Raw genomic sequence first — 22144 nt, 5'->3', positions numbered from 1 at the left:
TAAATATCATTTTTGGTACAGCTGCTCTTAGGAATTTTTTTTACCCCTGTGCCAGAAATCTGCAGAACAAACCTAAGATAAAATGTCTTCTTCCCCAACATTGTCTTCCTGCACCCTTTTAGATATTTTGCATCTAGATTTCTATGGAAAAAATTAAGTACCTAACAAGACCACAAAAAAAAAACCACACTAAAATGAGAGCTAGTATTTAGTTTACAGAAAATGAAACATTCCCCAAAAAAAGGCCTGACATACCAGCATTTCATAGCACCTGGAAGTTTCTACAAACTTCCACCACCAGTTGTAATTAGCTGAATAGCATGTGAACATTCAGTACAGCAGAGAGATACTGGGTCAGAAAGAAGCTGAACAAGGAGTTGAATAAACTGCCAAATAGACAAGAGGACTGGAAAATACCACTAAGAACACATTCTTGGCATGTGGAAGGATATTCACATTAAAAGTCACTGGTCACAAATTTTATGGCTATGGATAAAAGCAGGTCAGTTTGGTCCAGTACCTTACAGCTTACCCCTCTCATTCACCTTCAGTGTACTCTCATGGTCATTTAGGACAATTCTTTGCTATCCTCCACCCTTTGTCAGAAAACCGGGGCAGACACCAGCTTTTTCATTAGTGTCAGGTCTTGCTCATGGTAAATCCTTAGCTTGGCTGTATCACGACACAACTAACTAGACTGGGAGTCAAACCATAGAAAAAAGTTCTCAGAATTTTTAAAACCATGTCTAGTGAAGTGCAGGCTACTGTCACAAGCTGTAGATACAGTAATTTAATCACAGTACTATTTTTTTGACTTTAGGTGGTTTATTCCAATAACACTCATGTACTCACTGTTTGCATGACTCTCAGCCACCTACATTCATAAATTTCAAAGCTTAAGTTTAAGCTAAATTCCACAGCAATTACAAAACGTAGTTTTCTTACACAAAAAGTGATTTACACATATCACTTTTATGTGTGGAAAGAGCTTAACCATTTTAACACCCCTCAGTGTTTTTAAACAAATATTAATATAATCTGGTTTAGTCGACCAACAATTCTAACAGTCAAAACAAACTGGAACATCTGTGATACAAATGTCTGAAGTGCAGTGAAAAAGTTAATGCTTTAAATAACCTTCACATAATCAACTGCTAACTACTGGGATTGTACAACACCTAAACAGAACAGGATCCCTGAACTGTACTTGAGTGAATGGCTTCACACTTCTTGGCACAGCACTTGAAACTTGGCTTATGCTCTCAATATAACCAAGACATTTTTATTCAGTAACATACCAGCTAGAATTTATCATATTCCAAAAACATGCCTAATAATCATAACTAAATCATGTTTTTAGGAGATATTTTTGATGCAGTCATGCAACAAAACAAAACAATAACCTCAACTATAGACTATTAAAAGTTATATAAATCCAACCCTAATTCCTCCATATAATAATACAGTCTTTTCATTTACCAGCGTTTTTAACTGAGGTCTCACAGGCCTGGTACTTCTTTCAGTGCAAAAGTGCTACTTTTTAATTAGGGAACACAAGACAAAAGTTAAACAAAGTGATCCTTAATAGTATCTTCATGGAACTGTTTTACTATATAGGCATGTATTGACATAGGGAAATGCTGTGTCTATGCAACTGTTTCTTCATGATTTAAAACAGGACATTCAAAATTTACCAACATCTAACCCAAAGACTAACCCTAGTCAGACTATAGTGCCAAAAAACCCATCCCATTCAGGCCTGAAGAAACCAGAACTTTATTTGATTTTATGAGGCTTTAACAATGCTTTATACCTGCAAACATAAAGTAAACCATTTAAAAGATCCAGGCATAATAAACTGAGAAAAATACTGTTTCAAAATAAACTTATTAGGCCATATGACCGATGACATTAAACCTACCCAACTTAACCCACCCTCCTGTCCTCTGCCTCTCAAGAAACAGATTTCCACAAGCTGCGCACACAGCACCCTCTGCTAGCACGACAGAATTCTCTACCCTTTTTAAGGCACAACTACGTGCTGAAAAAGAACCGAGATAACACCTCACTTGGCGAGTATAATAATCTTTACAAAAAAGGATGTGGAGGAAGGGAGAGCCATGACATTTTAAGCAACTTCAAATACAGCGCTAGCTCCTTGCCTGCTGTCTGTCCGCCCTCCATCCCCATGAATCGGTGTGCCTGGCACTATACGAGTGATCTCTGTGTAAGAACATACTTGATTTTAGCTGTGAAACAGCTTCAGGAAGACTTCACTGTAGTAGTTACCCTGCACAATTAATTCAAATTTAAAAGGTTCTCCTGCAACTGAAATGCCTAAGTAGTAAGCATTTTTAAGAAAGAGCGCACTATGTTTTATAAAAGCAATACACCCTTGCAAGAAATAATCTAATTTTCAGTATGAGTTTTTGGGGATCCAGCTTGTACACTCTAAATTATTCCACATAATTTCAAAAGCCTCAAAATTAGTTTTTTTCCAAACTGACAAATAAAACTAAATACTTGGAACAGTCAAACATAAGTTCAATTAAATTATTTACACAACTCCTACACACGCTACTCACCATCAGCATTAATTTACCCCACACTCTGTAAATAACATTTAAAACACACAAGAGAGAGACACCAGCGTGTGTGAAAACTTTCCCAAAGCCGTTTCAGACTACTTGAGTTCCAGTTTTAATATTTTCAGGTGTGCATTTGCATAAGAAACAGACATACCCATTAGGACTATATCAAATTGATTCCTTTAAATGCTCAACTCCAATCTGCCCTACACTGTATCAATCTCTGAACTTGTGTGCATGTCACAGCACTTTGACGTCCCAATCACGGACAGCAGACTGGGACCTCACCATACAAGCTCCAAAGAAAAAGTGGGTTTCAGACACAGACTGCTTACGCTCAGCCCTAACGCAGGCAAGGGATGGTGATGTGCTCAGAGGTAAGCTGCTGCTCACGCTGACCGCTACCGACGTGTCAGTGCATCAAGAGCCTTTTACTTTACAGTAACTACAACTGTACACCTACCTGAGCAAAGGATGAGCACAATCGCTACAACAACGCACATGAACAGAGCGCTGAATCGGCCCCGTCAGCAAAATCCATGCCTGTTACTGTCGATAAGACATAAAGTATGTATGGCAACATACAAACCCAAAATATTAAAAAATATTACCAGTGAAAAGTTGAAGCTTAACTACTAAGAGCTCTACACAAATCTCATTTTAAGGCACAAAAAAAAAAAAATCAACCTTTCTCCAGCAAAAATACTGTTTAGTATTCAAATTAAACATCTCAAAAATTAATTTTGGTTTATATCCTCAGGCAAAAAAAAGCATCTGCTTGAAAAGCATGTTAAATAGTAGTCAGTGGTGTAAGTGGTAACTCACAAGGTAGCGCAGGAATGATGCTTAGAAGAAAGAGTCCAGTCTCACTGGATTTGGAAGAAAAACTCTTAAGAGAATATTGGGGGGAAGTTTTGAAAACTTGCGATTGTAACGTTGCCCTTAGACTTACTTTTAGAGATATATAATCCCTAAGAGGCTTAAATTCAGAGTCAAATCTGATCTCTCTCTCCTTCTCAAAGCATCTCTGCAACCTCCATGGCAGCTTTCTGTTCTGGCTCCTGGGAAGGAATCCTCTCTCACTTTTTTGGGAGCACGTATTTCACGTTGTGTTTCTCCTGCTACTCCACGGATTATTTAACTCTGCAGAGCTATCATTAACCTTACATTAAGTGTATTCAAGGATCCCTTAAGATACTTCAGTCTGGTGAGCTTGATTTCTGCCATAGATTAAGAGCAACGTCAAAACAGTATTGTACATATCTCAACCATCTTCCACTTGCAGCTGTGTAAGACAGATGGAAAATAAGTCTCCTCTCAGGGGAAGCAAGGGCATTGGGGTGGGGAGAGGACAAGGCTTTGTGGAATTCTTGGGGGGGGAAAACCCTACCTCTGCTACCTTTCCACTTTCTTGTCAATGTTTCCAAATCTCTGCTTTGGAACGGAAGAACAAAACAGTAAACCCAAATCACACTGATGGATCTATTCCATTTTGCAATTCACAACTGCAACCCAATTCGACCATTTACCAGAGATGCACAATATGTTATTAAACATATTAAAATTAACATGATTTTAACTAATGTGAGCAAAAATATACCAACAAAACAAAATGTCTTTCTTATATGCACGATCAGAAACTCATGTTTTTCCCATCTAGCATCTTCCATACTGAGGTTTAACAACTGATCACTTTAAGAAGAAAATTATTCACAGAGTTGGTTTCCACCTTTTTTAAACGCTAGCATCAAAATACACAGGTTCTGAACTTCTGGGAGTTTTCAAATGTGAATGCCTTCTTGCAGACAGTAAAATGTATGAGACTAAGGATGAAAACAAAAGCAAACAATGCTTGAATAATCCTTAAAAATGAGAGCTTTAGGCGGAATGGTACACGACATACACAGAATCACTCCTTTCAGACACTGACACTAACAACAACTAGCACATAAATTTTAAAAAAATCAATGCAAAATTAACTATACTTTGTGCAATTCTAAAACAGTGTCTCTTTTCACATGAAGCTGATGGTGGCATGGATGTTGCAGTTTTTAATTAAACTTTCTTACATTAAGAGTACTTCAGATTTAACTTATTTGCCATATTTCCACCTATCAAGATTTTGCAATTAAAATTCAGGGACTGAATTCAAAACACTCTCATATAGTTTTGGAGACTACAAAAAAAAAAAAACCAAACACCCAAACCACAAAAAAACCCAAAAGTACAACTAAATTCCTGAAAATGTTTGAAAGAACCAGATACAACTGTAGTTCTGAACTCCTTCCTGGGTGACTGAAGAGAGGACATCAAAAGACCTGTATCTTTGCCGCCTTCTTGAAGAACTTAAAATTGTGAGACTAGAATATTGTACAAATACTCTGCAGATGAGAAATTTTTTTAAAATTGTATCACATTTGAGATATATTTTTTCTATAGTATAAGTTAAGAATATTGAACAAATGAGACAACTGAAGCTAGTACAGCAAAAGGGACTTTCATCCTGCGTCTCCAAAACTCACTAGTGAGCTGGTGTCACCAATTTTAGTGTTCAGTCTGATATGCTGAAAGGGATCAAATTTCCCCATGTCAGGTACCTGCCTTCCAACACTAGTTCTCTTTTAAAAAAATCCACTCATGTTAAATACTTCTCTTGGAGCAACATCCCAAACCCTCCTGACTGTCAGTCATTGGTGTTTCCAGTTGCAACAAAACTGGAATCAGTTTCTCAGTTAATCTCCATAATACAATTACAACAGTACAACATACATCTGCACTCCCAACAGATTTCACACCACTTTGAAGAAAACATTTCATCAATGACATCACCTTTAAGATACTAACTGCATCTAGGTTATAACATAAATTCCATAAAACCAATTAACCAAATAAATCTACCCAAGAAAATTTGTTTTCTATCACACAGGAATGAAAGTAAGAGTACTTTTATATTTGTACAGTAACTCTGACTACCATAACTGACCAAGTGGCATTTTAACTATGCAGACAAAAGCAGCAGCAACAGAACTAATTCCAAGAAGGGCAGGAAAAAGTTCTCCGAAGACCCCAAAGGATTAAAATGCCTCACCAGCAAGCTCTCCTCATGTCGGCTGCTTTTTGCTGTGCTCTCCTTAACCACTTAAAAAATTAATGCTAATGTTACCCCACTGCCTGTAATGACATCTCCACTGGTATTCCAGTCTAGCAACACGAACGCTCTCCTGGAGGAATACAAGGAGGAGGAGTACATGTTACACCACTGCTTGTCCTAGAAAAATGGGTAGAAATAGCACTGCTGATGCGTCACGTCACCTGTGCTACAAGAAAGCTAGGAAAATGAAGTGTCAACTTCTGCTTTCAGGAAGCACTAACATGGCCTTCATCTAATAACCACAGCTTCAGATCTTCCAGTCAAATTAGTTTAAGCTGCAAATACTCCCACTTCAACTGCTTTTCCACAAATGAGTTAAAAATACAGCTTTTACTTGATGGTCACAAGGAGTAATGCAATTGTATCTAAGCAGAAGGTCTAACAAATCAAAACTAGTTCACACATAAACTATTTCATCATTTCAATTTATGTATACCATAAGCTACACAATCTTGCTCACCAAGCTACTTCTACAAAGTGTACTTATTCTTTCTTAAGGCCATCAGGACAGGCTGGAGTAGAGGAAGAAAATGAACCAGTCAGACAGAAGTCTCTTTTCTGGCAAGGAAAAAAGGGCACATGCGTATGACCGCACTTGGGTTTTATTAGCAGAGAGAACGCTCTTGCATTAGCCATTCGAGCAGCAAATCAGGTATTTCTCCCTCACCCTTCTCTCTCACTTTGTCAAGGTTTGTCAACTTTTTTTTCTGGAAAGTGTAGGGAAAGACAATCTTCCCTCAGGTTCTCCTTCCTTTGAGACTGAAATCCATCAAGTCTTAGCACACAGATGATTATCTAGTTTGATACAACAAGGTTTTCTGAACTTCCAAATCCCACAAAACTTATTGCTAAAATGCTTATAAAAACACAAAATTGTGAGACTGAAAACCTTTTTTTTTCATTAGATTCTGAATTTGCCAGCAACAACACATAACCAGGAGCTATGAAGAGCACTGGCCATATATTTACAGCTGTATCACAGCCTAAATAGTACTATTTTAGGCAAACCAGTTTATGAAAAATCTTATGTTGATATATCCATTTTATAGAAAACTAAAGTCCATTTTTATAAACAAAAATGTATAGAAATTAAGTGGCACTTTAAGGTGGGGAAGTTGCATATTAAAGCTTTTAACAGTTGAAAACGCAACAAATCATGAGCAAACTCTTAGTACAGCTTGCAGTCCTTTATCACTAGCCTGCAGCTTAAAACTAGAACATTAACAAATCTACGTAGTGCCTGGAGAAAGATCAGAGCTAGGTAAATGTAGGTCAACTAAGCCCATGAGTCAGTACAACTCCGCCTGCCTACCATTTAAGCAATCAAAGGCTCAAAAATATAGTGCATGACTGTACCTTCCCTTTTTTTTTTTCCCCAGCTCAGGGTTTCTTGGATGCTATTACAGAATTCTTACAGCTGAAGAAAGTCAGGCATTTTCCACACATTTTATATGAATTAATCTGAGGGGAATTTATTTCATTATGAAAAAAAAAGAATGATCATTCCCAAAAGCTCATTTTCCGACGAGAGGAAAGAACAGATCACTGGCTAGTATGAAAGCACAAGTTGGTGATGTTTCAGTTGTGGCCACAACGTTACTGGAAGGACAGGTTTGATGACCAAATGGTCCCTACAGCCTGACACAATCAGGGGGACACAACGTGGATCAGAACAGCTTATCCTGAAGATTGTAATTCAAATATTCACAAAAGCAGAGCAGGTTGCGCTCTTTCATTATTATTCGTTTTCATCAATTACACAACGTATTTGAAATAAGAGCAACACACTGAACAATAACCATACAAAAAACTGCCAAAACACAAGCCAATTTCTTACACCCAAACAAATTCTGTTTACGTACTCTCTTCATTCTATTACCAAAAATTAGGTGCTTGTTGGCATTCTTCCATTCCAACCAAACAGCAGCTGCCACAAAGTGCAACTAGCCCACAGAAGCTGTCTATAAAGTGCTGACTGTAGTTAGTAGGGAGGGAAAAGGGAGTGAAAGAATAAAAACCAACCCATCATCTTACACAGACATGCATTTATGAGTGAGGTGTACCTTACCCAGCCACGGAAAGTCTCTTATATTCTGGTCTCCCAAGCAGGACTGCCCCAGCAAAAAAACTCTGCTGTTTCACATTTAAAGCTTTCCCCAACTGATATTTTTCTTCTGTTCCACAAAACAACGAAAAAAAAAAAAACCATGCCCAAAACCAACCACAATTTCATTTTGTAAATAATAATAGTATAAAAAGGACAACACAGCTGTATCATTTATATGTGATCATAAAGCAACGGCCCAGTGACAGGAAGATTATATCTACATTTTATATACCTTTTAATTTGCATCCTATGAGAGAGCTTGGTATTCTTGCTTTAGTCTTGCTTTCCTCTTTTTCAAACAGAAGACAATATCTTCTGTGGACCTTCCACTGGAAGCCAAGAACATACATTCACGTCTTACACAAACAAGAGCTGCAGTGAAGAGCAGTCATTTTGGGACTACAGCAAGAATACCTGGTAAGTGCATTCCAGGCAGCAAGGAAGAGGGAAAATAACAACTGAATTGTCAGAGCTGACTACACCAAATCTTAGCTCCTTGGAGAGCAGAAGATGGAATTTCTGACACCTTTACATCAGCAGCTCCACTACTGCAAGCTCACAGAACATCTGCCAGTGATCCAGACAAGTAACATTTTCCAACCTATTTTCTTGTGACGTTAAATCAAAATAAAAGCCAAACAAAAATACTTTCCTAGTAAATTCTCCAAGTAGGCAGTCCTCGCAAATAAATATCAAAAGAAAAATAATTACTTCCAAAATGGGTAGATAGGTCCTTCCTCAGTTTTGAGCTCAAGAGCAGTGGATGGTAAAACACCTATTGCTAAGCCTCTATTATCTTCACACCCTCGAAGAGTTTGGAAACACCAGCTTCAGGCTGGTTGCTCAAAATTGAGCAAACACATTTACTTCAAGGTCTGCAAGCTCTGCTTGCACTGAACTAGTTATTGAGTCTAACGTGCAAATTGTAAACTCTTCCTATAATAGAGAACAAAAATAATTAAGACCTGAATTATTCTGATTTACTATAGCATGATAAGCACTGAGGAGAGAGAAGTTGGAACATGAAGTTACTCAAGAGCACAGCCCGTTTAACTGCTATTTTATTATAGGTGGAGCAGGCAGAACAATCTCTTACTAATCTAATACTTCCCAGCAGAAGAACCTTGATGTTAGCCGTTTTTTTCTCTGCCAGACTGAAATCATTAGGGCTGCAACCTTTTGTGCCAGACACCTACAGCAGAACAAACAGAGAAAACTTCTAAGAACACGGTAGTAAAATCAGTCCTGCATCTGAAGAACACTGCTTTGGCCACATTAAATAGCAAATTGTCTTTGAACACCTCACAGCAGTCCACTCAAGTTCCAGACATGCTGTATAAATCAGTGTTTTTCTGAGGTTTACAAACTCTTTATTTAGCAGGCATTTTAGCAACTAAGATTTGGAAGCATTGTTTTCAATGAGCTGCTCTCAATTCCTCCAGGTGGAAGAACAGCACATGCACTATCTTTTCTACCATCCACAGAGTTCATAGTGTTGAGGAGCCAGCACATTCCTACCCCAGCAAGGCAGGATGCTCTGGGCTACCAGAACAAAGACATTACATTTCCCTGTAATGGCTTCCAGCTAGCAAGCTTCAGAGGTGCTTGGCAGCGCCCTGGCAGAGGAAAGCCTTTCTTCTTCTGGGCTTACTATACCTGCATTCACCTCACAGGCAACTTTTATCCACCAAATCCATGATTTAAATAAGTAAAACTAATACATCTAGACTTGGATTAAGTTATTAAAAAGAAAAAGAGAGGCAGAGACCTGGGTAAGTGCAACAAGACCCTGAGTTTTAAAAAAATTCAACGAGTTTGAATATAAGCACATTTTTAAGTGGTTCAAGAAGATTACAATGGGCTTGATGAGGCCAAAGATGAGGAAAAAGAGATGAAGAGACGACATAGGATCTGAAGTTATCAGTAGAGACAGCACAGGGGGAAAAAAAAAGAAACTGAAAGAACTGGTCTGTGCCTATCAGACCACACTCCTCCCCAAAAGCTGAATTATCACCCAAAATTCTGGAATCGCATCATCTTTCTACTGTTAGACAGAAGGCTCTTTAATTCAGTCGCAGCAGTATCTCAACTCCTTTAATACTACTCCCTCTCTTGTGAATTGCTCCATGCACTTGGGTAGCAGACGCCCTTTCCACGTACATAAAGGTGCTGACCTTGCAGATGTAGCATGTGAGATTATGGACAGCACCCTATTATTTAAGATAAGGAAATTAACACTAAAAATTATGCTTCTAAAATCAAGTAATCAAAAGCAAAGCTGAACAAAAATTAAGACTGCTTGTATCTTCATTTGATTCCCACTAGTTTGTACACATTCAATATTTTCTTTGCTTATTTCCACTACTCACATCTTCACAGCGGACTAATACCCCACAGCATCAATACAGACCTGTCTCAGGGGACAATTCCACCTTGGGCAGCAAGGAAACCGCTGTTCCAGTTTGTCAATCAAGCTGAAAAAACACACTGGAAGATTAAGAAAAGTAGGAAAATAATAGATAGCCTCTGAATAACTGTAGCTAAACGTTGTGGAAAACTAAAATCTATCCCCAACAGCACCACAGCTAGACAAGTCACCCACACAATGCTTTTCACAAGCAATTACTCAGGGCAGGATTTAAGATAGCTAATTTTTACCTCACCTAATCTTAGCTATCTGGACTCCATCCTGACAAGGAAAATAGATCAGCACTTTCAGAAGGCAGTTGAGCCCACCCACCCAGGACTGGTACGCCTCTTCTGAAGGGCTGACTTTGCATCTGAACCCTAAATTTCGGAAGTGCTGAAAGCTTAGAGCTACAGCTGAGTGAGATTAAACCTAGAAAGTTTAGGATTAATCTAAATGTGGTGCAAAGTCCTACCAAACCACATCAACCACCATGAACTAAAAAAGACAATGCAAAAGCTAATGATACCCAGAGCTTGTACAGGGTAACCACCCTGGCAAGGCACCACACATTTAACAGTGACCGTAAGAGAAAACACTGGCTGATCATTAAAAACAAGTACCACCTACTCCATTCACTGAGGCCACGGAGTTTTCACTCTCCTTTTCCTCTTTCTGGATTCATAATCCTACCTCTTCTCCTGTGCCAGTTCTGGCACATGCTGAACTGATGAGCGAGATGATTATACTCAAACTGAGAGAAAATGATCCAGATTACTTCCCCCCCTCATCCCTGCTTGGGGAAGGAGGGTTAAGAAGGTGAGGAACCAGCGTAAAGCAAAAGATGCAAGTGGCTAGGAGCAAGGAAGAATGAGACTTCTTTTTGCAAGTTGTGACCTGCCAAAAATGGGTTATAATCTCACAGAAAAACAGCCAAAAATAAACCAGAGAACTTGCAAAAAACACAATGATTGGTAAATGACTCAAGGCGATCACAGAAACGAAGCACAACTACCACCACATATATCCTATATCTCCTATATTTTAAGCTCTGTAACTGCTGAGGTTTAAGAGTAATTCTACAGAGGTTCTTACTCTATTTTCTCTCTGCAGGAACTCAAACCCCTTCCACTCCTTCACCATGTGACACATGTGTATGCTGTGTGTCCCCTGGCAGACAGAAGCTGAGGGCACCACCTATTGCTTTGATTCTCAGTATTCTCACAGCCAGTGTGGTAAGTGGCAGGTGGAAACCTGAGACGATCTCAGTGTCGTGGCACTGCCCATGACAGCAACTTGGTATTTTAAAGTTGTGTGCAAGTTAAAATGAAAACTGGGACACGACACATATGCCACCTTCTCCTGAGATTGTTTTAGAGATTAAGTATCCACAACACAATTTCATGTAGATGCAAGATAGCTGTTAAAACAAATGCTCAGATTAATAGACTGCTGCAACTGACACACAGAGAGTAAGCATATTAAACACCCATATTTTTAAATGGCAGCATTAAAAACTGGGTATGAATATGGCAATAGGTTTACTCTATGATAACAACACTGTTGATTTTAAAACTACTTTTTTTTTTTTTTTTTTAGGTAGCTCATTTCAAAAGAATAACACTAATAATAATACTAGCAAATTGCTATCTAATCCACAACGCTGACAAGGTTAAGCAACAACGATGAAACCACACCCTCATATTTCAGCCTGTGTATTGTGAACTTATAATACTTTCCACTTTCAAACAACACCAATTTAGGCAGCTTTTGAAAGAACATGCTTCTCATGTGGCTATACATTGCCACCTTTGGTCCCAAATCCAATAAAAAATTCTTGCAAATCATAAAAACATTTGGCAAACAATCATTAACTCATGCTATTGTTCAAAATGGCTGTTTTGCAAATAAGACAGAAAATACAAATTAAACTAAGCTTCAAATTAGTGATGTCTGCCATTATCAAATATGGCAACCTCTGGCTACACAGTAAACACACTGGATGTGTTGGAAACTCATACTTGGAGCTAATCTTCAAAGTTCTTATAATAAGCAGTTGTTCACCAATTACAAGCTCTTTTTTTAAAAAAAAGCTGTCATAAAATAAATAAATTTGTAGCACAAACAGTTCTACAAAATTTGGTATGCAAACCAAATGGCTATAAAATACCTTAGCTCTTAGCTAAGCCCTAAGATTTTTTGGCTAGAAAAAAAACTGTGAAGAATTCAGACTATAAAGTCATGCTGCCATGAAAATACTGTACACGCACATGCTATGTAGCTCAGCACACAACCGAGCACTGCTCCCAGGAATGAGGGATCCCTCTAGCCCACTGCAACTTCTGACCGTGGCACCCACCATTACTAGCAGCAGCACAAAGCAAAGGAAAAACACATGCACAGCTGCCCTAAGGCAGGGAAATCTCTATTTTAAGGATGCAATTACACCAAAGCAGAAAACCATAATGGCCTTTATGCAACAATCATTAGTACTAAGTGTAATACATGTCCATTGCCTTTATCCTCCACAATCAAGGAAACTCTGAGTCTCTGGCAACATCTGAAACACCGCATGCCAGCATCTGGTATTTACAGTCTTTCGACTCACAGCAGCAAGAGTGACCACCACAATTCAGTGTTTGAACAAAGGTAAAGTTCAAAAGACTAAGAATGCAAACCTGTTGACATAAGCAAACTCAACACCTTTATTTCTCTTCCTCTGAAAGCTAACTACTCTTTCTACTCCTCTTTTGCACTTTTATGATTCTGCTGCACTTACATTTTCTGTTGCTTGCAATGCCAGGATGATAATTTTAGGATTCTCCTTCTTGCTTGCTATGGAAGTATATGAATAGCATAAAGCCTTTTTTGTCATCTTAAGTTTTGTTAGGGAGTTTTCACTATTTGTGATTCCTGGAAGCTTAAACTTCTTGTTAAGTGGCAATAGCCTATGGTCACAGCCTTTAGCTGAGAAGAAAACGAGTACTGGGAATTGCCTAAATAAGTTGTCTTTGACTTTTTTCCAACTTAATATCAATTAACTACAGTGCTCCACAGAAATTTTCAACAGTGGCAGCTTTGGTTTTGCATCCCAAAGGCAGCAGAGGAACAGAAAGTGAGGTTTTCCACGCTTTAGGGACATTACAGCACTATTTCTTACTTTCTTTGGTAACAGCTAGCTATTATTAGAAATCGTATGATTTAATGGGTAGACTGAAGTAGACTGGAACTCAAGAGAACTTCATTCTTCTTGCAATTCAGCTGTAACTTGTGCTGACAATGACTCTTTCTCTCTGCTTTATTTCCCTCTCCTTTTATCATACCTACTCGTATTTAAAATGACAAGACCATCCCATATTATGTACCAGTATAGCATCATTTTTAATCAAATCCTCTCCTAAGTAGCATGGCCTAAAACCATCATTTGAATACAATTAATCTAATTGCCTGTTGCTACCATTAAACTAAGCAACTAAACTTTTTCCATTTCCCTCTCCATCCCTCCTAACACTTGCAACAAGAATCAAAGGGATTACAAATATCTTGCCTTTATCTCCCCTTTTTTTCCTGTCAGTCATGTCTTTAACTCCCACCTTGTAAAGAAGGTTAGCTTTGAATTCATTTCCCTCTTTAAAACTTACACTCAGCCTGTTCAAATAAGAGCCATGTGCAACAGGAACTCTGCTTCACCAGACAACCAGAAGCGAGAATATCTGTGGTTTGATACCACGGAGAGCATCTGAAATCTTGATACGTTCACATAATGAAAGTCACCACACCTAAAGTCACTCTTGTCAGCCGATGCCCAGTGATCCCACCCGCATTCTAGGGGTTTTCAATGCTAATACCAGGTGATCTTCAGCCAACTTAAAACACATCTGTATATTTTTGCCACACAGGCTAAAGAGCAAATTCTATACATGTTCCCGCTGAGATAGGTATGTGCATATGGCAAAGCAGTTAAGAACTCATGAAAATAAGAACACTACCTTGACACTGTAAGAATCACTATCGGTAACACGTTGCTACACTACCTACAAAGGAATCCCGCTCCAACAAGAGAAAACATTTTCACAACAAAAGCCTTCACTTTGCATGAATGATATACAACTTCTCTATTTGAAGTTAGACTGGTAAATCCGTTGCCAGCCTGCAACATTTATGGGGAAAAATGAGGCAGGAAACCTGTGAGTTACTACAGCAGGCTCGAAATGTTGTATGAAAAAACATGCCCGCTGCACTCAGGGAATACAGCACTGCTGTTTCTGCTAGCTTGTTCAGTTTGGTTCAAACAAAACAAAGAGAGAAGTTTTTCAACACAGAATTCTTTGAGGAAAACCTACTTTCTTATATGTTTTTTTAAATGCATCTTTTCACACAACCTTTAGAGATACGTTCTTCTTTACAGTTTCTTACAGATCGGGCATTTTTCTCTTCCACCTCGAAGCTGAACTCCAATCGGGGGCTTACTTTTTTGCCAAAGTACAAAAAGTTACAGAACCTTTAAGTGATTTTTCCAGTTTGGGTTAACATTACATTCAATGCAAGCTGATCCATATCCCTTTCTTTCCTACTATAATTCCAATGCAAATAACACACAGTGCTTCCTTTAAAACTTCCATACATGATATGAATTCACATACAATACTCTAATTAGCAAAAAGCACTCTTGCACATGTCTTTCAGTTTGTGTGGCACTAACATTTGTGACTATCATAGCATCTCAAGAAGGCCTTTCTTAATTTTATGTCAAACACATGCTTTTCCATAAGGTGTATGACTTAAATAAACCTTACACAAACACTTTCTTAGAGCTACTTGTGATTTAAGCTACCTCCTGCCTAACTACAGGTGAAGAAAAACAGACCTTGCAGCGTGCACCAAAGATCCTTACGTTGTCAAACAGGGAGGAAAAGTTCTTACATGTATTTAAAATATCAAGAACATCTGCAATTAAATTAGGTATTAGAGAGTCAAATACAAAACTAAAAAGACTAATGTACTTCTAGGTTTTACTCTAGAAGAGTGTTAATGAATATATTAACGAGTGCTAATCTAACAAAATCCTTTAAAGTGTTTTAAAAATAATCAACACGGCACCATTACTGGGAATACTTAAAACACGTACTCTTAAACATGTGTTACAATTTCATAAAACAAAAATAGGGTTTAGAATCCCAGTTTTAATTAGACTACTCCATTATGGAATGCTCATGTATATACACACACATGTACATGCACACACACTTTTTTCACCATGAAGCATAACTCTTTGTTCCATAATCCCCAGTTGTATGTTTAATGATCACACATAAAACACTTCCATCAAAAAGAAAAACCGCAGTTCTAGCATGTTTAATTCTTTGGAAATGAACATCTACATTGCTGAAATGGCATTAGAGTGACAAACGACTATAATCCAATGGCCCAAGGCCAGCAACTTCTATTACAACAGATCTGGCTGTTTTGTACTACACAGCATGTTGCATGTATATCACTAAACAGAAATCAGACTGCTTGGTTTACCTATAAACAAAAACCCACTTAAGTTCACAAGTATTTTAACAGCTACATGAATGGAAAAAGCAGGGTGTTTAAGCAACTGCCTACAAAAACTTCATTTATTAATAAGTAAATGGCTGGATCCATTCTAAAAAGTCTCCAAATCAGCGCTATAGTCTAGAATGCACAGAATAAATAGCAGCCATTCACAAAAGATGTGAGGTTTATTCCATTATTTGCATGCTGCCATATAGTTCCAAATTTAAGTTCTATGCCAGTTTTCCCAGACTTCCTTTTTTTACATTAACCAACCCACATTCACCCACTATATTCTACGTGGATTCATCATTCACATTTTAGAAAGACAAATGATATCTTCTGGCTACCTAAACTCACAGCTTCAGCTGCAGCCTGAATTCCCGAGACCACAGAAGCCTAGAACAACTACTCAGCCCATCAGAAAAAGCTCTAGCAAAAGGACCAACCCAGCCCCTTCTCAGCAATGAAAGTGGAACTCAAAAAAAAAAAGGGAGACATATCCAGCTTCTTCACGCCTTTAAAACACAGAACAGCAACTGAGCAGGACAGGGAAGAAGCAGCAACTACAGCAAAGTGATGCACTCAAACACCTCTCCCCAAATCCACCCATCAGCCCTTGCCCAGAGCCACCTTTCATTTTGTGTTCAGGGTGCCCCCCATAGTTTTCGTGTATTTCAGGAACCTGACAGACAGAATCCACACAGCCCTCTCTCCAAACGCTTCTTGCTGCCTGTGAGGACAGACATCTGCATGGATGCAAGCAAGCTAGCACAAGAAACTCATCCAGCTGCGTAACAACCATTTTTCTAAGATTATTTTTGAGACAGGTCCATTTACTAATCAAGGTCATCCGCAAACGTCAGGCAATACACTGCAAATACAGCACAGAACAAATGCCTACAGACTGATGTTTTTGGTTTTTTTTCTTCCAGAAACAGCACTGGCTTAAGAGAACATCAAACTACACCCTGACAGGGAGCAACGCTCCAAGCCAGCCGTAAAAGAGGTAGTTTGCCGTGCAGTATTTCAGGGAGTCGGATTGCATGCCATGCTCCGAGTTCCAGTTAGTCTGGTTGCCAGGCCAGACACAGGCTTGGGTGAGGATGAGCAGCTTATGAGCTTGTTCAGCTTTTTCTGAACACAAACTCTACTGGTTTTTACTTCAGCCAGGTTTTGGGGCAGTACAGTACATTTAAAATGGCACTGAGTTAATTTGACACCACAGCAGTGGTGAAAGAACAAAACAAGCATGAATGATTCATTCTGCTACAGTATCCTTTCTTCTGCTTAACTTGTTTTCGTAAGATTTATAAATGATGCGTTTGTATTAATGAGAAACAATAGAAAAATTGGCTAAAACAACTGTTCCTACAGAGTATTACTCTTTCCAAACAGGGAAATAGTTTTTTAAATGCCTTTTTTCTAAAGACGATTTTCAGATTACCTTGATGACAAATGATTTCCACTATATCCACTGCTAAATCAGCTCAACATCAGACAAAACCTGCAGTGATACAATGTGTACTTCTAGCTCACCTTAATAAAAAACATCTTAAAGATTTTGTATATACTCAGAACACACCCAGAAAACTGACAGCAACATTTAAATATCTCATTAAATGATTATGAAACAATGACATGGAATGCAGAGGCACAAATGACCAGCAATATCTAAACTGAGTCTATATCCTCACGGGCTTGCTGGCCATCCAAAATTAATCCCCATTTGAAAATATACGATACAGTCACGTTTCATGATTCACTTGTTAGAATGTGAAAACTGACTGATGAAATATTTCTGCCCACTATTACATGAATCCATTAATTGGCAGAAATCTGACTATACATTTTGGTTATTAGAAGAGTGTGATTTTCTTGAAGACCTTTTTTTTTTTCCTGTGTGACAAAAAAAATGTTTTAATTACAGTACACTCAAATTACAGTCACGCAGAAAAACTAAGCACTTTTGCCTAGGACTCTGCATTATGACACAAACATAATAACTAAATAATGTTGTTTAGTCCCACAGAAGGAACAGACAACTTTTATCAAAACTCTCTCTGCAACACCACCATCCTAAAACAAAAAAGACCTACATGTAAAACTGCATCCCTGAACTTATCTTCAGGTTCTCCATCCAAAAAAGTCCAAAACGTTGCCTTACTTCAGCATTACAGCACTGTATTGCTCTAGAATATGTATTTATTTAAATGCTGTCTAGGATTTATGTGAGCTATTTACATTAGGTGAAAAAAAAACACAAAAATAGGCTATGTTTAATGACACGAACAAAAATTAACTGAAAAATATCTTATAGATTTGCTTCCAAATTATATATAAACTTAAGCAGCAATCCTCACAAGACCTAAATATCTACCTTTACCTAGAGAGGGGGCGGATTTAAAATAGTGTATGTACAAGTTACTACTAAAGATGAATTTACAGTCTAGTTTTAATCACAGCTACGCAGTGCTTCACCATAAACTAAATCATCAGCTGAACTCTTTTTTAGTTCCAAGGTACACCAACTTGATTAAGTACAGACACAAAAATGTCCTTAATTCCTCTAAACCAAGAAAAAAGCTGCAATGTAAAACCCAGTCTTAAGAAACCAACCACATGCACTGCTGCCTAGTACTGAGGGGAGGGGAAAGCAGCAAGTAAAACCGCTTCCAAATTAGACACTGAATCCTTTTGATATGTGTGCCATTCATTCATTAAGGCAGTAACAAAAACTGCAACACTACGTGAGTCTCCTCCCCTTTAAAGAAAAGTTGAAGGATACAAAATTTTTAAACTATTTTAAATTTTAAACAAATTTCAGAAACTGTAACTGCCCTCAGAACACCCACATTAACAAAATCAGGTACCTCTTTCTCTTAGACATAAATAAATCAAGCTGGACAAGAAATGTCATGATAGTTTTCACTGATTACAAACTTTTCTTTAAGGAAAAATCATTGTCAGTGCCACTAGTGCACAACTTTATTACATGTGTACCTTAACCTCCCTTCAGAAAGAAAAGAAACAAACAGAATTCAGAATAAAGCATCATGTCTGAAACACTTAAATTTTACAAAATATATTTTCCACGATAAAATACACTGTTTCTTAACAAAATTATCTTTAACACGAAGAAAGTTCTCTAAACTTCATTATTTGCTAAAGACAAAGTTGTATGAAGTCTTGCAAATATACACTTCAGTGCACCACACACGTTGCCTGACATTTTGCTTTAAAGCTTTTCGGGCAAAAACCTTACAGGAAAGAAATAGTGAAGTTAACTCATTCAATCATTTGCTCTAATCACACGCTAGATTAGACGACGAATCGAGCTTTTAACTTCCAGTGCAAAACTACTACGATTGCATTTTTTTTTTTACTCCGTGCACAAGTCTTCTGGCTGGTGTAGTTAGTGAGAGGCAGGGAAACTGCACACGCATCCCCACGCACAATAATCTTGCAACACTCAGCCCTTTGCACCCCAATGCACGGAGGTTTATTGACTGTTGGGGCGGGGGGAGGTGGGAAGGATTAGTTTACAAATCTCCTTATTTCCTTCTCATTATAGAATCGCTTCTGTTTCCCCCCCCTCCAAAAAAAAAAGAAAAAACAAAAAACCCCAAGCTACCGAGTCTCTTCCATCCACCCTGTCTTTGCAAGGGCTCAGACAGGGGTACAGCACCGAGTCCACCCCGCAAAGGGCTCCCGCAGGCCTCCTCCTCCCCTCCGCTCCTTCCCCCTCGCCAAGGCGCGGTGACACCGGCGCGGCCAGCCCCAGCACGCTGGGGCCCTCCGCAGGGCAGGGCCGCCGCCGGGAGCGCGGGGGGCCGCCGTCCTGACCGGCAGCGAGGCCCCTCCACCGCCCTGAAGAGATTCAATGAAGCTGCAGAATCACCCTGGGCCTAGTCCCGGCCACCACGCTCCCCCCCTCGGCGAGCCGCGGGGCCCGGCCGCCCCTCGGAGCCCGTCAGGGGCCCCCGCAGCGCCCCGAGCCGACAGCGCGGGGGCGGCCCGTACCTGGGCGCTGTTCACAGCCATGGCGCCCCGCGTCCGTGGGGAGTTCGGCGTCTCCCGGGCTGCTCACGCTGCTGCCCCCGCCGCCGCCATCTTCTCTCTCGCACGCACCAGCCGGGCGGGCAGGCGGCACGCACTGCGCCTGCGCACAGCGCCGCCGGGGAGGGGCGGGGCGGGCCGGGCCCGCCTCTGCGCCTGCGCGAGGGCCGGGCGGCGGCTGCGGGCGGTGGCGGCGCAGGCGCAGTGGGGCCGGGGCGGCCCCGAGGAAGGGGCCCGGCGGCGGGGAGCGGCGGGCGCTGTGGGGCCGGGGGGGCTCGGCGGGGCGGGCGCCACAATCGGGGCCGCCTCCCTGAGCGGGGAGCTGGGCAGCCCGAGGCGGGAAGGTGGGCGAGGCTGCCAAAATAACTTCGCTTTCAGTCCCCTGGGCATCGCGTGGGGCGGGGGAGCTGCCGTGATGCGGGCGGCCATGAGGCCAGGCTGCCGCCTGCAGAGGCGGTGACGGGAGCTCGGTCAGTGCTGGAGCTGCGGCCACGAAGCCGTTGGCCCAGCTGAGTAACCTCGGGAAGGTAGCACGGCCAGCCCTGTGCTGATGGAGTGAGGCAGTGCCGTGCAGGAGGAAGGCAGCTGAAAAAACGCAAGCGTGCAGCCAGGCTGCCCCAAGGAATTAGTCACGGGTTCACCTCGAAATCTGTCCAAGGCCACGTGCCAAGGGCTACTCCTGCAGGTGAGAGGCAGGCTGCGTGCCCAGGTGCTCTCAAAGTGAAGCTCTCCCATGTCTGTCCCAAATAATGAGAGTGGGAATGGGTTCAGCATTAGTATCTGGAAAAAAATACCAAGTCACCAAGCCAATCTCATGATTTTGAGAGGACTGAGTCATAACTGAATACTGAAACCCCCAGGCAAGAATCCATTAAATTAATCAGTAATTTACTCCATATTTTTTTCCTTAAACAAACTACTGAGTCCTGCAAAAATCTACTTCAGTTGGGGAGTAAGCGGTAGAAAAACCTTAACTACTGTGAAAGTTAAAGAGAAGAAATAAAGAGCTTTGTATCTTTGGCTGTTCAGAGAGGAGGTTCACTGAAAGTGGAAAGAAGATTAATCCATCTCTCTATGATAAGGACGTTCCCTCTCATTTTTATGAAGTGCAACACTTAACGTGCTTATGACAGTAAATGATTTTCTGTATCAGCTTCTGTCCTTTTAGTTGACACACCCTGCTGCCGCTCCCTTTCTTTTGTTTCTAGCAAGTGTTGCTCTTCTGTCCTAAGGCAGAGACCTCGCAGTGAAAATGGCTGTTTAATATTAAAAGAGAGAAACAAAAAAGGGAGACAAATGCATGGGCTTTTTGCATACAGCATTTCAAACATCTGAAACCCCCTCTCCCCTCGGGAGTTGAATTTGCAAGGTAAATAATGGAGTGAAAACCCTTAGGTAGCTCATCTGGTTGAAGGCAGGATTCCCTTCTGCCCACGATACTGCTGAAGTAAACTGACTGAAGGCTGCCCCTTCAAATGGCTGAAAATACAAACGAGCACAGTGCCTCCCGCCTGAGAACCGGTTAATTCAAGTATCAATGCTGTTAAAAGCTGAAGCTGATGGTGAGAACTGGCATGGGCAGAAAGCGTGTCACTATCTCATAGTTCAGTTTAAAACACCTTCAATTTTATCCTGTCTTAATACAGTTTCCTTATGAAGTCTGGTAACATTTTACCACAATATTTTGTAATAATGTAGGTTTTGTAAGTTTTATTGTAATAGCATGCTTTGAAGAAATTTACTTGCTGGAAAGTTTCCACCAGAGTTCTGTTTTAACATTCATTTTTGCCATTTTTAGTGGTCTGTTATTGCATTACTGCATTGCACAAATCACACTTACTTTCTTCTAGCCTTTATGCCAGTGGCCACAAATCACAGCTCCCAAACAACACGTTGCTTTTCCGACTTCCAAAAAGTGGTGCTATATTTTTCTTTCTGTGTATCCAGGTTCTTAAGATTCATGGAGTAAAGGTGCCAACTGTGAATTGATAGACAGCAGATGAGGTCCATGGCTATGGAAGTAAAGGATTGTCTGACACTAGCTAGTGAGCTGAATAAACTACTCCCAAGTTAGCTGCCTCCCAGGAACGACTGTAATTGTTCTTATCCTACTGGAAATACAAAGTGCTTAGGAGTGGCTCACCCCTCCGTACCATACTCCTCATGATTTCACTATCTTACATGACCTGTGCTCGTGACAGTGCCCAGGAGGTGAAGGATTCATACGTATGACTTTGCTGAAGCAACCGGTGGGAAAAAATTTTTAACAAATACCTTTCATTTGTTGATGCAAG

General features: G+C 40.1%; 1 protein-coding gene across 1 annotated transcript in view; it reads right to left on the bottom strand.

The window, feature by feature from the left end:
- USP10 (ubiquitin specific peptidase 10) overlaps positions 1-19932 on the bottom strand; it is a 54725-nt gene extending 34793 nt beyond the window's left edge. Inside the window, exon 1 of the mRNA XM_068411189.1 lies at positions 19815-19932. Coding sequence (XP_068267290.1) covers positions 19815-19835 — 21 coding nt within the window. The 5' untranslated portion in view covers positions 19836-19932. The remainder of the gene's footprint in view (positions 1-19814) is intronic.
- Between the last annotated feature and the right edge of the window lie 2212 nt (positions 19933-22144).

The sequence above is a fragment of the Nyctibius grandis genome, chromosome 12 (assembly GCF_013368605.1).
Source record: "Nyctibius grandis isolate bNycGra1 chromosome 12, bNycGra1.pri, whole genome shotgun sequence".
Classification (NCBI taxonomy): Eukaryota; Metazoa; Chordata; class Aves; order Nyctibiiformes; family Nyctibiidae; genus Nyctibius; species Nyctibius grandis.
Note: the sequence above shows the minus strand (reverse complement) of the source record. Positions and strands in the feature narration are given on the sequence as shown.